At 31.8% G+C, this 15,860-nt stretch overlaps 1 protein-coding gene across 1 annotated transcript; it reads right to left on the minus strand.

Annotated features, from left to right (window-relative positions):
- Positions 1-433: 433 nt before the first annotated feature.
- Positions 434-2,627, minus strand: LOC101253949 (pentatricopeptide repeat-containing protein At1g50270). The gene has a single exon (XM_019212112.3). It carries the CDS (start codon positions 2,476-2,478, stop codon positions 661-663), a length of 1,818 nt encoding a protein of 605 aa, XP_019067657.1. The 5' UTR covers positions 2,479-2,627; the 3' UTR covers positions 434-660.
- Between the last annotated feature and the right edge of the window lie 13,233 nt (positions 2,628-15,860).

The following is a 15,860-nucleotide window of genomic DNA, read 5'->3' on the forward strand; positions in this document are numbered from 1 at the left end:
GAGGAAATAAGCATTAAATCCATCACATCCTAGTGGCTTGATACTAAAAGTGAAGAATCCGGGCACGTTAGACCATCACTATGTTTTGATAATTTGGTACGTTCAGTTTCAATTCTTATAATGCATGCAAAAGAATAGTGGTCCACAAACTGATATTGAAGGAAGAGACCGGTGGTGTATTGAACCCAGGAACTAGTTAGTAAAATATATGAGAAGAGGAAAAAGATAAGTAGAAAATTGCTTTATGGTTCAGCCTGTGCCTTTATATTCCAGCTGGTGAAAAGTCAGGTATAGATTTCAAGTGCAACACAGTCAGTAGTTTATGTAGTCTCCGTGACTTGTGTTAGATATCGATCTCCTATTATTTTCCATTATATATGTAGATACTGATCAAAGTCGTACGCCAAGAATTTTAAAATGCTAGAGCTGAGTCTCAAGCACAAAAACGAGAGTTGACTCCAGAAATAGTCATACCAGGTCCTCAACCAACTAACAAGGTTGGTTCTATTTTTCAATCTTGCTAGTTTCTTATGAAAGTTGGATAAAAAATATCCCATTTCTACAAATATTGCACTGTTGCATCTGGCTCCCAACAGTGGTCATTGCAACAATGTACAGTAGTGATTGTATGATATATATGGTTAGATAACCATTGTTTCATCAACAATGTTGCATTGTTCCATTACTCTCAAGAAGTAATGAATCAGCACACGGAGAAATGGTAATGTGTTGTAGATGACTGACTAGGTTATCTAAAATGGTGTAAATATGTTCAGACTTAGCATGTGAACCATCAAAGGCAATAAACTCATGCACTTCCCCGTTCAATTCGATCCAACTACACCCTCGAGTCTTTTCCACACCCATCTCTTTCATCATTTTCCTAACATGAGCTACCCCTTCCCAATTTTTACAAGTAGAATACAAATTCGCCAAGAGTGTATATCTGCCACTGTGATAAGGCTGTATATCGATTAGATATCTTCCTATCCATTCACCTAATTCATACGCCTTGTGAATCATGCAAGAACCAAAGAGAGCACCCCATATGCTAGGAGTAGGTTTCATTGGCATGTCTTGAATCAATTTACAAGCTTCTTCCAGATATCCTGCCCGACCCAGCAGATCGACCATACAGCCATAATGATCTAAATTAGGTTTTAAACCGTAAACTTGGTCCATTAATGAGAACAACTGGCGTCCTTCATCCACAAGTCCTCCATGAGAACACGCACTGAGAATACCAATGAAGGTTACTTCATTGGGCCTTATACCATGTCTCAACATTTCTAAGAAGAAGGTCATGGACTTTGCAGCATCACCATGTGTTGCCAGGCCATGTATCATAGCAGTCCATAGATAAACATCTTTATTTGGAAGATTGTCGAAAACCAACAGTGCCTCTTCAATGCACCCACACTTTGCATACATATCTATCAAAGCAGTGGCAAGTGCTGTATTAAATTTTACGTTGTGAGCTTTTATATAATTAGCAATCCATCTGCCCTGCTCCAATGCCCCAAGCTTAGTAGATGCACTGAGGACGCTTGTCAATGTTACTTGATTGGGCACAACCTTTCTGGACAGCATCTCTTCGAAAACAGAGAGTGCTTCCCTACATCTATTGCAGTGTAGAGAGCCAGCAATCATAGCAGTCCAAGAAATAAGATTCTTGTAAGGCATGTCTTCAAAAACTTTCATGGCATCATCCCAAAATCCACATTTAGAATACATATCAACAAGAGCACTACCAATGTAAACATCCCTAGAAACCCTCCCTGGCTCGATATAGAAAGCATGAAGACACTTGCCAAACCAAACACATCTTAACGTTCCAGCAGGAGAAAGAGCTGCTACAACAGCCACTTCATCCACCTTAACTTGTGCTTGTCTCATCTCCAGGAAAAGTTTCAAAGCTCTAACTGGCAGAGCATTCCGGGCATACCCATCAATCAAAGCAGTATAAGAAAGTACGTCCTTATGCGTAATATCATCAAACACTTGGCGTGCAAGGTCGACATACCCACTGCTGGCAAAACAAGAAACCAAAGAATTCTGCACAAATTGGTCAGAAATGTATCCGAACTTTAAAATTTGTGGGAAAATGAGATGTGGGTTTTCATTCTTGGCTCTAAGAAGCAATGGAAAAGTATGTTTATTAGGAAAAACCCCATGTTGGCGCATTTGAATGTATAAACTAATGGAGGAGTTTTGAGGGTGTGAAGTATTATTAGAAAATCCTTTGAACATGATGTTCCATGTATGTATAGCGGGTCTTGTGATGTGATTGAAGAGAGAAGAAGCATAAGAAGATGGGAATGAAGGAAGAAGTAAGCAAAGGCGGAGTAGTTTGCTGAAAAAAAAAGTGTGATGTGAGAGGCCACAAGTGAACAAGACACAGTTCATCTGTTTCAGATGGTACAACTTCCATCCTTTCAACAAAAACAACGACTTCAACTCTTCATTCAAACCTGCCATTTTCCTTCAAGGAATTTATTCCAGCTGTTCAGGGGAGATAAGTCTCTAGTCTCAACATCATGTGCCATTATGTTTTTTACTACATGTAAGCTTTTTATTTGAAAAAATACATCAAATACTCCAGAATTTGGGGGTAAAACTTATTTCAGTGATTTAATTTTACTGACATTTAAATACAATTCTAAAAATAAAATATCATCCTCACTTGTTATATCATAGTCATGTAATCATCACATCATTAATTTATAATTTTTTTATTTTCTTAAACTCATTACATTAATTAATTAATAAAAAATACACCTTAAATTCAAATTGCTACATCTTCTTTAACCCTTTCTCTCTATCCCCTCCCCTATCTTTTTCTTTCTTGATTTTCACCATTGTCAACTTTCACTAGCTTTTTTTTTCCTCATAATTTTTAACCTTCAATAATTGTTTTCTTCTTCAAAATTCATCAAATACTTACTTTTTCTTCTTGAAACCGTTTCTCTCCCACAAATTTTTGCATTGGACAATCATATTTTTCTAAAATTATTTTTTTCTTAACAACTTAAATGAAAAATGAAGATTGTATAAAAAAGTTGATGGACCAACATTTTTTTGCATCACAACTAATAGAATTCAAAATATATTATTTAAAATTGAGATAATGCCCAAGTACCTCCTCAATCTATGCCCGAAATCTCAGAGACACACTTATACTATATTAAGGTCCTATTACCCCCCTGAACTTATTTTATTAATAATATTTTACCCCTTTTCGACCTACGTGGCACTATCTTGTGGGCCCAAGATGGTTGACTTTTTTTTTCAAACTAGTGCCACGTAGGCTAAAAAGGGATAGAAAATTACTTATAAAATAAATTCAGGGGTAATAGGACGTTAGTATAGTATAAGTGTGTCTCTGAGATTTCGGGCATATGTTGAGGGGGTACTTGTGCAATTTCCCTTTAAAATTTAAGAAAGTTTGAATTCAATAATATGAATTGAGTGTTGAATTATTATAATTAATGAAAGACGGGTGAGATGAGAGATGAAGATGAAGATGAATGAAAAATTTTAATATGAAAGAAGAAAAGTATTAGGAGTGCTTCAATGGGAGAAAAAGACATATGGAGAAGACAACAAACTAAAGAGAGAACAAAAAAATTAAATATTTTTCGAAAATAATTAAATCTACAAATTTCATTTACTTCTAAACAAGAAAATTCACATTCTTTTAATTTTAACTTGTAAAAAAATAATAATTATTAGTTAGCTATTGACCAATAAAAAAATGTCATGTGTATGATTTTACCTTTCATTTTTTTTATTTCACGCTCTTTGAGGAGAGTGAGTACACTCACTTTGCCACGTTAACTCTTAGGGTGTTGTTTAATTAGTTCAGAATTGTTAAAGGGGATACTTAAACACTCGTATTGTTAAAGAACTAAAGTGAGTTTTGTTGCCAAATTCAGGGGGGATTTGATGAATTTTCCCTTTTTATTTTTACAAGAGCAAATAAATCAAATCCCCACAAAACTTATTTTAGTATTGCTCACCTAAGAGATGACGTGACAAAGTAAACTCACTCTCCTCAAAGTGCATGAAATAATAAAGGTATGTATATATATATATATATATATATATATATATATATATATATGTCATTTAACTTGACAACATATGACATTTATACCCTTCAACTTTGTATGTGTACAATAGAGACTTAAACTTGTATAAAGTTGAACAAGTTGACACATTAGTCTTATGTAGCACAATACACATATGACACCACGTATGACACAAATTGCCACGTAGGATGACCTATAGGACGTGTGTATCTATTTGTTCAATTTTATACAAACTTAAGTGTCTACTTGTGTATACTCAAAGTTAGAGGACACAAATATAAAATAAGACAAATAAGGGTGTGCAAAAAATGAATCGATGAATAAACCGAACAAAAAAAATGTTATTGAGTTATTAATTGGATATTAGTTTTTACTATTAGATTATTGGGTAAACTGATAACTCAATAAGATGGTAATAATTTATTATTTTACCCTTCCTAATTATTAAATATTAATAATTTAATATATAATTAGACACTATAACTATATTAAATTATTCGTACTCTACCAGTATCATACTAGGCCGCTTACTAGTTTTCACTGTTTACTCAAAACCTAAAGATTAAAGTAAGAGATTCACAATTGTAGCTATTTGATTTTAGTTTTAGTTTTAGTCTAGTTGAACTATTTTATTTTAGTTTTAGTTTGTAATTGTAAGTTATAGCATTTTGCAGCTTTGTAAAGGTCCATAATTTAATTAACATAAAAAATTACATATTATGTGTTGATGGTAACATGTAATTATAGCCTCAGTACTATATTTTCTCTTATTGATGCAAATGTTTCACTATATCAAAACAATTTGAGAAGTGATAAGCCATATAATATTTTACAGACATTTTCTTATTGGATAAATCAAAAATCGACTGATAATGATAAAAGATCGATATACTGAAAACTCATAAAGGATATCTTATTGGTTTGTTATAGGGTTAGCATATTTAAAAGAGAAAATGCACAAGTAACCCCCGCCCCACCCCCAAACCTACGCTCGAAATCTCAGAGACACATTTATACAATACTAAAGCCCGATTACCCCCCCTGAACTTATTTTATACATAATTTTCTATCCTTTTTTGGCCTACGTGGCCCTATCTTGTGCGGCCAGCACGTGTTCACATTTTTTAAAAAAAACTAGTGTCATGTAGGCCGAAAAAAATAGAAAATTATTTATAAAATAAGTTCAGGGGTGATGGGACCTTAGTATAGTATAAGTGTGTATCTTGAGTTCGGGCATAGGTTGGGGTGTACTTATGCATTTTCTCTATTTAAAAATTGAAAATTGATAAACCGAACCAATAATACATAAATCGGATCGAACCGACGGATGCACACCCCTAGGCAAAGTTAAAGAGCATATTTATGTAATATGTCAATAATAAATACACAAAAATTAATATTAACCCATCGGTAGCCCCTTAAACTTGACACCAATTTTCACTTAAACACCTCAATTTGGTAATGTTCATTTTATACACCTCATGTAGAGTTGTATTTTGTCATTTTGACACTTTTCTGATAATTAACAAAAAATTAAAGGAGAATGTAATACACTTGTTGATGACGTGACAAACAATCAGTTAGATAATTACATATGTTATTTTAAGTTAAAAATAATTACAAAATCTATTTAGTAAATAAATTTAAAATACTATTATTAGAAAATCTCTTATTTCATTACACTCAAAATCTCTTTTGTGCTTTTCAAAAAAAATTCTTTTCTTTTACTATTTTTCATTTTTATTCATCTTGTTTCTTTTTAGTATTATTTTTTGGAAAGAAAAGAGTTAGAGGAAGAAAGACGGAGAGAGTAAATATGAAATATGAGTGTTGGTATTCATTTTTTCGACAAAAAAAGGAGGGAGGTGATGGTAGATTTAGATAAGTAATACAATGAAGAAGAAGAAACTGATTTGAAAATGAATTTGAATTAAAAAATTGACCTCCATTGAAGGAATTTAAGCTTGAAAAAAAAGAGATAGGGGGTCGTGGCTTGAAAAATGGAGAAGAAATAGAGAAAATAAAATAAAAATGGCTAAATTAAGCCTTTCATGCGCTATTGTTGAGTGTATCACACTCACTTTGACATGTCAGCAAAAAGTGTCAAAATGACACAACAAAACCCTACATGAGGTGTCTAAAATGAACATCGTCTAATTGAGGTGTCTAAGTGAAAACTGATGTCAAGTTTAGGGGGTCACTGATGGGTTTAGCCTAAAAATTAAAGTGTAAATTATACACATGACATTTTTTTGGCCAATATATAACTATTAGTTTATATATTTTTTTGGAAAAAGGCACAATTACCCCCTCAACCTATGCTCGAAATACGAGAGAGACACTCATACTATACTATTGCCCTATTATCCCCCTGAACTTATTTTATAAGTAATTTTCTACCCCTTTTCGGCCTATGTGATACTAACTTGAAAAAAAAAGTTAATCAGCATCGGCCCACAAGATAGTGCCAAATAGGCTGAAAAGGGGTAGAAAAGTATTAATAAAATAAGTTCAGGGGGCAATAGAACCTTAGTATAGTATAAGTATGTCTCTGAAATTTTGGGCACAGGTTGAGGGGGTACTTGTGCATTATCCCTATTTTTTTTTATAAGTTGAAGTTTAAAAAAATGTGAAATTTCTTGTTAATAAGTGAATGAAAATTGTGGGAATAATTTCTTTTTAAAAAATATTTAATCTTTTTATTCTCTCTTTATTTTGTTGTCTTTCCCAAATGTCTTCTTTCTCATTGAAACACTCCTTATACCTTTCTTCTTTCATATTAAAATTTTTTCGTCATCTTCATCCTCCAGCCCTTCATTAATCACAAAACTCAACAGTTAATTCATATTTCTTACACAACCTTTAGTTATGATGCAAAAATGTGGGTGTATCAATTTTTTTTTTGCACAACCTTTGTTTTTCATTTGAGTTATTAAGAAAAAAATAACTTTAAAATTATCATTCTACAATGGACAAATTTGTGGGAGAGAGAGTGTCCAAAAAAGAAAAAAAGTAAGTATGCTATTTTTTTTAAAAAAAATGATGAATGTCGAAAAAGAAAATAACTATTGAAAGATTGGAAATTCGAGAAATAAAGAAGCTAGTAAGAGAGAAGAAAAGGGGGAAGGGGGGAGGGGCATAGAATAGAAGAGTGGAGAAGATGGGGCAGTTTGAATTTTAAAATGCATTTTTAATTAATTGATTAGTGTAATAAATTTCAGAAAATATATAAGAAAAGAGATGAATAAGCAAAAAAAACAATTGAAAATAATAATGTGGTGCTTACATAGTTGTGACGTGATACTTACATGACTATGATAACGAATATTTCTATTTATCATCAAATAAATAATTATCACTCTGCAACTCACCTTATTGTTTTTTTTTTTTTGGTTACTTTGTTGTTCATCATCAATATTCTAATAGTGCACCTCATATATATATATATATATATATATATATATATATATATATATATATATATATATATATATATATATATATATATATATATATATATATATACACACACACTCATCGAAGTTATACCCTTTTAATTTGAAGTAGATACCAAAGGCTTGCGAAAGTTTTATTACTCATAAAACTAATATATTCACGATAAACACACCATTTTCAACCATTTTATCGTAGTTGTGTCTTACGAAAATTGGGCGCTTGAAGGAGTAATATTATAGCTCCAAACTAGTATTAAAATGTCATCTAAAATTTTCTAATGGGAAAATGCACAAGTACCCGCCTAGACTATGACCGAAATTCCAGAGACCCAACTTAACTATTCTAAGGCCTTATTACCCCCAGAACTTTTTTTTTTGAAATTTTGTGCACCTTTTTGGCTTACGTGACATTCAATTGTGTGAAGTCATGGAGTGTGCCACGTAAGACAAAAGGTGAAATAAGTTCAGGGGGATAATAGGACCTTAGTTTAGTTAAGGTGTGTTTTCGAGATTTTGATCATAGCCTAGGGGGTACTTGTGCATTTTTCTTTTTTTATTTGATTTTGTATTTAATAAATTAAACACATCTTCTCATCGTCCCCGAATCACAGTTAATAGCCTTTTAAGGACCTTTTTCATTAAGTCAGAAATTAAAAATCACCATTCTTGCTCATATTTTGTATTTTGAAAATATAGTATTATTAGATTCTTTCATTTCTTTTTTGAACTTTATTAAGTAGTTTCTCTTTCCTAAAAGAAAGGTAAAAAATAGTGATGTTGATATAAAAAGAAGACAATTTTGATTTGATAGAACTTCTAATTTTCATATTTTGATTATTTGTTATGGTTTAACAGTGATTAAATTGGCGCAATGATGAATCGTTGTCACTGTGATTTATGAAGGTGGAGTTAAAAAAAAGAATAATTCAAAAGATACAAGGAAAGTAGATATTGAAAAGAGAAAAAATTTAACAAGAAAAGAAAAAGAAATCTGTTATAAACAATTTATATTATAGTGAATTTCTAATTATCTGGAGTCCTTTTAGGATATGGTTAGGAATCCTATTTAGGGACTGTCACGCCCCATTTTTCTCAAAACGGATTTTATCGCGGCCTAACGAATTAAGGCATGTTAGGGAACTTATCTAACCTAACTAAATTTAGCTAAGGTCAACGAACCAGAGAAACGGGTAAGAATTCAAATTACCTCAAGGGGAAGGTGTTAGACATCCCTCGAGGTCCACAAATGTAGGTCCCAACCGTATCTCATGCAATTTATGTGGAGGTTAAGGTCACTTCATTATTATTTATTAAATTAATATGTTTGCTAGGTGATAAGAATATTGAATAATTAAATCTATTTTTATTATTCTAATTATTAGCTGAACATGCAAAGCTATGTGATAATATAATATTAAACCATTAAGATAGCATCTTTATTTTAATTAAATATTTAGGCATGCGAGACTAAGTGATAAAATATCAAACAATTGAGAAATAAATTTATTTTTTTTATTTAATTATTTAGGCATACAAAACTAAGTGATAACAATAAATAAAACATTAAATAAAAATTTAAAGATAAGCAAGAGGATAGAAAAGAGACAAATAAATAAGCAAATAATTTTATATTTTATTTTGAGCTACCCCAAATAAATATAATTAAACAAACAAATAAAAGAGATAAAGTGAAGGGAGACTCTGAGAGAGACTTTTGGGTCAGCACTCGACTTTCTTTTATTTTCCGATAGGCTGCCATGTAGGGACATACAAAATCAAGGTTTCTCTTTCAAGCTTGAGTCGATGTCATTATCTCCGTAGAAACAACCACCCCTACCCCACCACTGCATGCATTTTGTACCTATAAGGTGCCTAATCGTCCCAACTTAATGTCCAAGAGGCATTGGACTCTTTATAGGGTGTGTTTAGACAAATTAAAATATAAGCTAGGACACCAAGTCAAACAAACAAAACAACAATACGGTCATTTTAGCATGACAATTTCTCACTTAGGCCTCTAAATTTAACTAGACATGCTTTTGCAAACAACATATAATTGTAAAAGGTCTTTATGCTAAAGTATGTGGCACAAGAACATATCATAATAACAAAAATTAATTATGAGAAGGCAAATAATGACATGGATGCAAATTTTAGTGTTGAATTGATTTTATAACGAGTAACAATTAGTGACAAAAGATTTTATTTCATTTCCAAGTATAACAAAGGAGTGATCCCACATGCATATATATTTTAAAACAATAGAAAATTCAATTATTAATGGAAAGATATAACTTAGGACAACAAATTTTATTTAGTTAGGCATAAAACTTATTTTAAGAACAACAATAGATTTCATATTAATGCAGAAAATTATTCTAAGTAAGTGACTAGTTTGTTTTAATGCAGAAAATTATTCTAAGTGACTAGTTTGTTTTAATGCAGAAAATTGTTTCTCAGAACATTGACAGATTTTCAGATTGGTTATTAATGTTTATAAATATATTCTTTGGGCAGGAAATAATTACTGCAGAAATTAGAAAGTAGAATATTTATGCAGAAATATTTCTTAGACTGTTATTTTTATTAGATGCAGAAATATTAACTATTATTTCTTTTGCGGATTCTCTATCCAAATTAGTATGAAAATTTTTTTATGAAGAAGCACAAAATAATATTGTATGCAAAAAAAAATTCTTTTGCATAGAGTTGAAAATATTGACAGATTATCTAGTTTCAAAATATGCTGAAAATTACTAGAGAGTGACTTTAATGAACAATCTTATTTAATTAAATCCTATAGGCATGACTTCTAATGACAAACCAAACTGATGAACATTTACGAGCATTTTATGCAAATATTCAGTTCAATCCAATAGGCATGGATTTTAGGTGTAGGAATGACATTTAAAACAAATTAATGACAAGAGGTTGATTTTATTCATTAGTATTACCACCTAAAGGATATGCGGAACGCCAATTAATTAATATTGATACCAAATTAGTTTCAAATATTAAATAGACAAGATTAAATAAGTGATCAAAGCAATGGAAACTTTTTATCATTATTATTTGATTTTAGATTTAACTTGATTAATCAAACAAGATTTTGCGACAAAGTGACAAGTAACACATAATACCCCTCCCCTTAGACGATCCTCAAATTTATTTCACATATGTAATTAAAGAGTTGTACAAAAATTACAAACAAAAATAACGAATGAATAAACATATATATGTATATATATAACATTAAAATGAACGAAGCTTCATCCACAATTTCTTCTAGGCCACTCTTCATCATGTATAACTCTAAGTTCAAAACCTGCTAGAATAGGTGAGGTAACACATATACAATGGAAAAATAATTGTAACATAGAGCACTTATAGTAACAAATTACTCTAATATGTACATGTATAAACAACACATATAAGAAATAAAAATGACAAAGCATAGACGAAGACATATTACCACACATAGGGAGAAAGGATAAGAGAACTATCTTGGATGCTTCCTTTTGTTTTCAACACATAACAATGATAAAGCAAGATAACCAATTCTGCAAAATGAATTTTAAAATAGTAAAGCAAGATAACCAATTATGCAGAAAGTTTTATCAGCAATGAAGTATCTAGTGAGATTTTCAAGCGACAACCGCAACACAACAATACTACCCCAAAGAATAATGCGAAGTCTAACTAAAGTTCTTAATTCTTTTCCGGGATAGAGAGTAATATTTAGTATTTTAAAGACAGGGAACAATGAGATAATGAGAGAGTGATGAGAGAACTTTTGATTGAGAGACCTCCCTCTGAAAAGTGAGAATAAGTTGAGTTTATATAGCAAAGGGGGGGGAGGGGGGGGGGGGGGGAAGAACACATAAGGAAAATAAATAAATTAAGGAGTCAATTATAATACTATTTCGTTATTTTCAAACAGAGCCAAAATTAAAAAATATTTTAATTATTTTTATCAAATATAAGCAAGTAAGAATAAATTAAGAGAGAGTAATATTATTTTTCCTTAAGTGAAGAGGATCCAAAATCAGAAAAATTAAAAAATATTTCATTATCAAAAATAAATAAGTAAGAATAAAATTAGGAAAAACATTAATAATATCTTTTTATATAAAAGAGTTAAATAAGATTTTAAATTATTTTTACCAAATATAGACAACTAAGCAATCAGTCGAATATTTATTATGGTAAGCAAATATAGTTTACCATAATACCCCATGTAAGATGAATAAGGGAAAAGTAATTTTAGAGAATTAATTGATTCAATCAATTAAATTTTAGACATAATCATTAAAGGTAGAGGGAATTATATTCAAATTTGTTCATATATTAAATAATTAACAAATCAACTAAATCACGTACTAGTACGAAAAATATATATATAATAAGGCTTATGAGAAAAGAGAAATCAGTTTAGAAATCCAATACTAATATAATAATAAGAATCAATTAGCATACTAGAATTATCAATAATTAATAAAATATCTATTGCTAAGAATTTGACTTTTTATAAGCAAAAATAAGGATGATCCCTAGGATCAAACTTGAGCCGAACAAAAAAAATAAAAATTCTACAACATTCAATTATTGGATTTGGCCGAAATATCAAAGACAAACATGCTAATGTTACTATGTAACCCGAATATTAAAGCAAAAATTCAATATTTACGGGTGTATCTAAGCAACGCAAATAACAATGAAATCAAATCTGAAATTTACTCCGGGAGTATTAAAGATGAAATTTTCTCATATAATAGTAATAAATAAGAAATTTACTAAAGCAAAAGACACATGACATAGTAAATTTTAAGTTTACTAATACTAATAATTTTATTAGTTGGCATGAATATCTTGATCATCTCAAAAATGTGCATACTTAGTAATAGACATACATTGAAGAACTAGAAGATTATCTAAGAATTCTTTATATCGCCTGTTTTCGTGATAAGTTGATTGGATAAACTAAAGTCGAGACTAAATCCCTAAATTCTGAATAGTATAGAAGGTGAATATGAACCCGTTCACTTAGTATGTGATATGATAAAGAGGTGCATCTATAATATAATCACATGTGCGAGTTGTAAACTTGCAGTTTGACATTCACAAAATTGTTTGTACAAGTTAATTGAGCTAAGAGCACAACTTTAAGAATATGAAATTATTGCTTGTGAAAATAAAGCTCTATGTGTTGATTTGAAATATGAATATACAAAAGTAATTGCATGCATCAAACCAATAAATTATGATCAGATTTTCTTTCAATTTATTTATGATCAGGGACCAAATATTTTTTATCTGATTATTTTGGTATGTAGTATATAATTAATGAATATACAATGATGCACAAAGATAGATTCTCCAAATGATTGAGATTTATGTTAGTTTGTCTAACATAAGGGGGAGATTAGAAGCAACACAAGAGTTGTAAATATTCCTATTGAATGTCCCTTAAGGATAGAGTCTACGACATGCATAACGCATGATATACTAATAAATTCTAATAAAATAATTATTGAAAAAAAATGGAGGATCAAAGAATCCAAATGATCATAGTAATGAGAAAATATGTTCTTGGAGAGTCTACGCCATAACACTTTATGAAACATCATGATAGGGGTAGCTACCTAAAATTAATGTAACGATGAGATCTCAATAAGTTATGTCGTATTGAGAATCGATACAAAATGATATATCTTTGACGATAACTTTGATACAATAGCGCACAATATTGTAAAAGACTAAGAGGATATGAATTTACGTCTATTAAATCATGCTGATGTAAAAATAATTATCAAGTGAAAAGTGGAATGATTCCTCTTGGTATGCATAAAGTTTATTTGACTTGCAATCTAGGCACTAGAATATATCATACATTTAATGGAAGACTTACTCAAGTGAAACCTTATATTGGCTCGATACTCAACGGAAGACTTACTCAACAATACAGGAACTCAAGTGCAAACTCAACTCATAAAGATGCTATTAATGAAAATATTTTAACTCAATATAATCTGAAATACTCAATAAAGATACCTGATCAACTTCAACGACCGAGAAGCACCCCCCAGAAGTTACCAACGAATGGGACCCCGAAAAGTCCCACACAAGCCTCTTGTATCAATTATCGCATAATATACACTTAAAAATAAGTAAGAATCTAAAACTTTATTCACACACGAAGAATACTTTCATTAATAAACAAGCGGAAGACTTCTTTAAAAACATCAACCTTTACAATGTCTCTTTAAACCATCTAATACTTGAATGTACAACATTGGGACTAAGCCATACAAGACTTAAAATAAGACTAAAGACATAAGGGAACATGTGAGTCTTGTCCTCGAATCGATGAGGACTCACCAATACTTCATCTTCAACTCTTAGAAACTTATCTATCCTCGTTGACATATCAATACTTCCAATTTCCTACACTTTAGTCAAAAAGAAAAAAGAAGGGGTTAGCACATTGAATGAACTAAATATGAAAGTCATGCCAAAACCATAAAAAAGGGATATTTAGAATATAAACATGCTTCATGACATTTTGATAAAAAACCCTCATAAAAGAGTTTGAGAGACATATAACAAGTCATCAATCACATATAATACATATTCAAGTAACATTCATTACATAAGAATATTCACATGGACCCTCTACTGAAGGTTATCCTAAGACCCTCCTAAGTAATTTATGAAGTGACCGCCCATACAACCCTTTCACACACACCTAGATTGTTCTTAAGACTACCTAAGGTAAGGTTATTCCAATACACCACATATCATATACCCTTCTCTGAAATGCGATGACCCAATATAATACCTTCTTTCACCATGAAGTGTCATTTTCCCCAATTTAGCACAAGGTTGCAATCTTCACACCTCTTTAGAACTTCGGACAAATGACTCAAACACCGCTCAAAGGAGTCACCAACCACTGAAAAATCATCCATAAATACCTCAATAGTGTCCTCCACCATATCGGAGAATATTGACATCATACATCTCTGAAATGTGGCTGGTGCATTACATAACCCAAACAACATTCTCTAGAACGCGAAGGTTCCATAAGGACAAGTAAAGGTGGTTTTCTCTTGATCTTCTGGTGCAATAGAAATCTGATTATAACCCAAATAGCCATCAAGAAAACAGTATCACCCCTTTCCTGCAAGCCTATCTAACATCTGATCCATGAAGGGCATAGAAAAATGGTCCTTCTCAGTCCATGCATTTAATTTTCGGTAATCCATACATACCCTCCATCCAGTTACCGGCCTAATCGGAAGAAGTTCTTTTTTCTCATTGGGGACCACAGTCATTCCCCCTTTCTTAGGTACACACTGAACATGGCATACACAACTACTATCGGCGATTGGATATATCACTCCAGCATCAAACCACTTAATGATTTCCTTCTTTACCACCTCTTGCATAGGTGGATTTAAATGTCTCTGGTGCTCAATACTTGGCTTATGATCGGGCATGAGTTGGATTTTGTGTGAACAAATCCCGGGAGGGATCCCAATCATATCTGTAATAGTCCACCCAATAGCTCTTTTGAACCTATTTAACACCTCCACCAAACTCTCAACTTGATGCACATTCAAATCTGATGTAATAATTACCAGCAAAGTGTCACATTTTCCCAAGAATACATACCTCATATGAGGTGGTAGAGCCTTAAGTTCTACTTTTGGAGCCTCCTCTATAGATGGTTTCGCAGGTGGAGACTCGCGATGCTTCATATCTAACTCCAACTTCTTTTGTTTAAATTGAACATCACCTCGATCAAGTGCCGCAACCAATGACTCATACTCTTCAATACTATCACTATCAAAATTCATGATCACTGCCGCTAGTGCTTCTACACCCAGACGCTCTTCTATTTGTACCTGAAAAGACTTTTTAACTATGTAAGATATGGCAGATACCAATTGGATCTCACCACTCTGTCTTATGGACTTACAAACATTGAAATTCAGTTCTTCATTGTTCGACCAAAATTTCATTTGACCTTTCTCCATATCAACCAAGGCTCTACCCGTAGCAAGGAATGGACTCTCAAGGATAATAGGCACCTCAAAATCAACCTCACAATCCAGAATCACAAAATCGGCCGAAAATATGAATGACTCCACCTTTACTAACACATCGTGGAGTATCCCAATAGGCCTCTTTACCGTTCGGTCGGGCATCAGTAGCCGCATTGCAGTGGGCTTTGGGTCACCCAAACCCAACTTTTTATAAATAGGCAGAGGCTTGAGATTTATGCTTGCCCCAAGTTCACATAATGCTTTTG

The sequence above is a fragment of the Solanum lycopersicum genome, chromosome 2 (genome assembly GCF_036512215.1).
Source record: "Solanum lycopersicum chromosome 2, SLM_r2.1".
NCBI classification, from domain to species: Eukaryota; Viridiplantae; Streptophyta; class Magnoliopsida; order Solanales; family Solanaceae; genus Solanum; species Solanum lycopersicum.

Excerpts from the sequence above, each read along its gene's own strand:
- LOC101253949 (XM_019212112.3), bottom strand. The coding sequence starts at position 2,478 with ATGGCAGGTTTGAATGAAGAGTTGAAGTCGTTGTTTTTGTTGAAAGGA.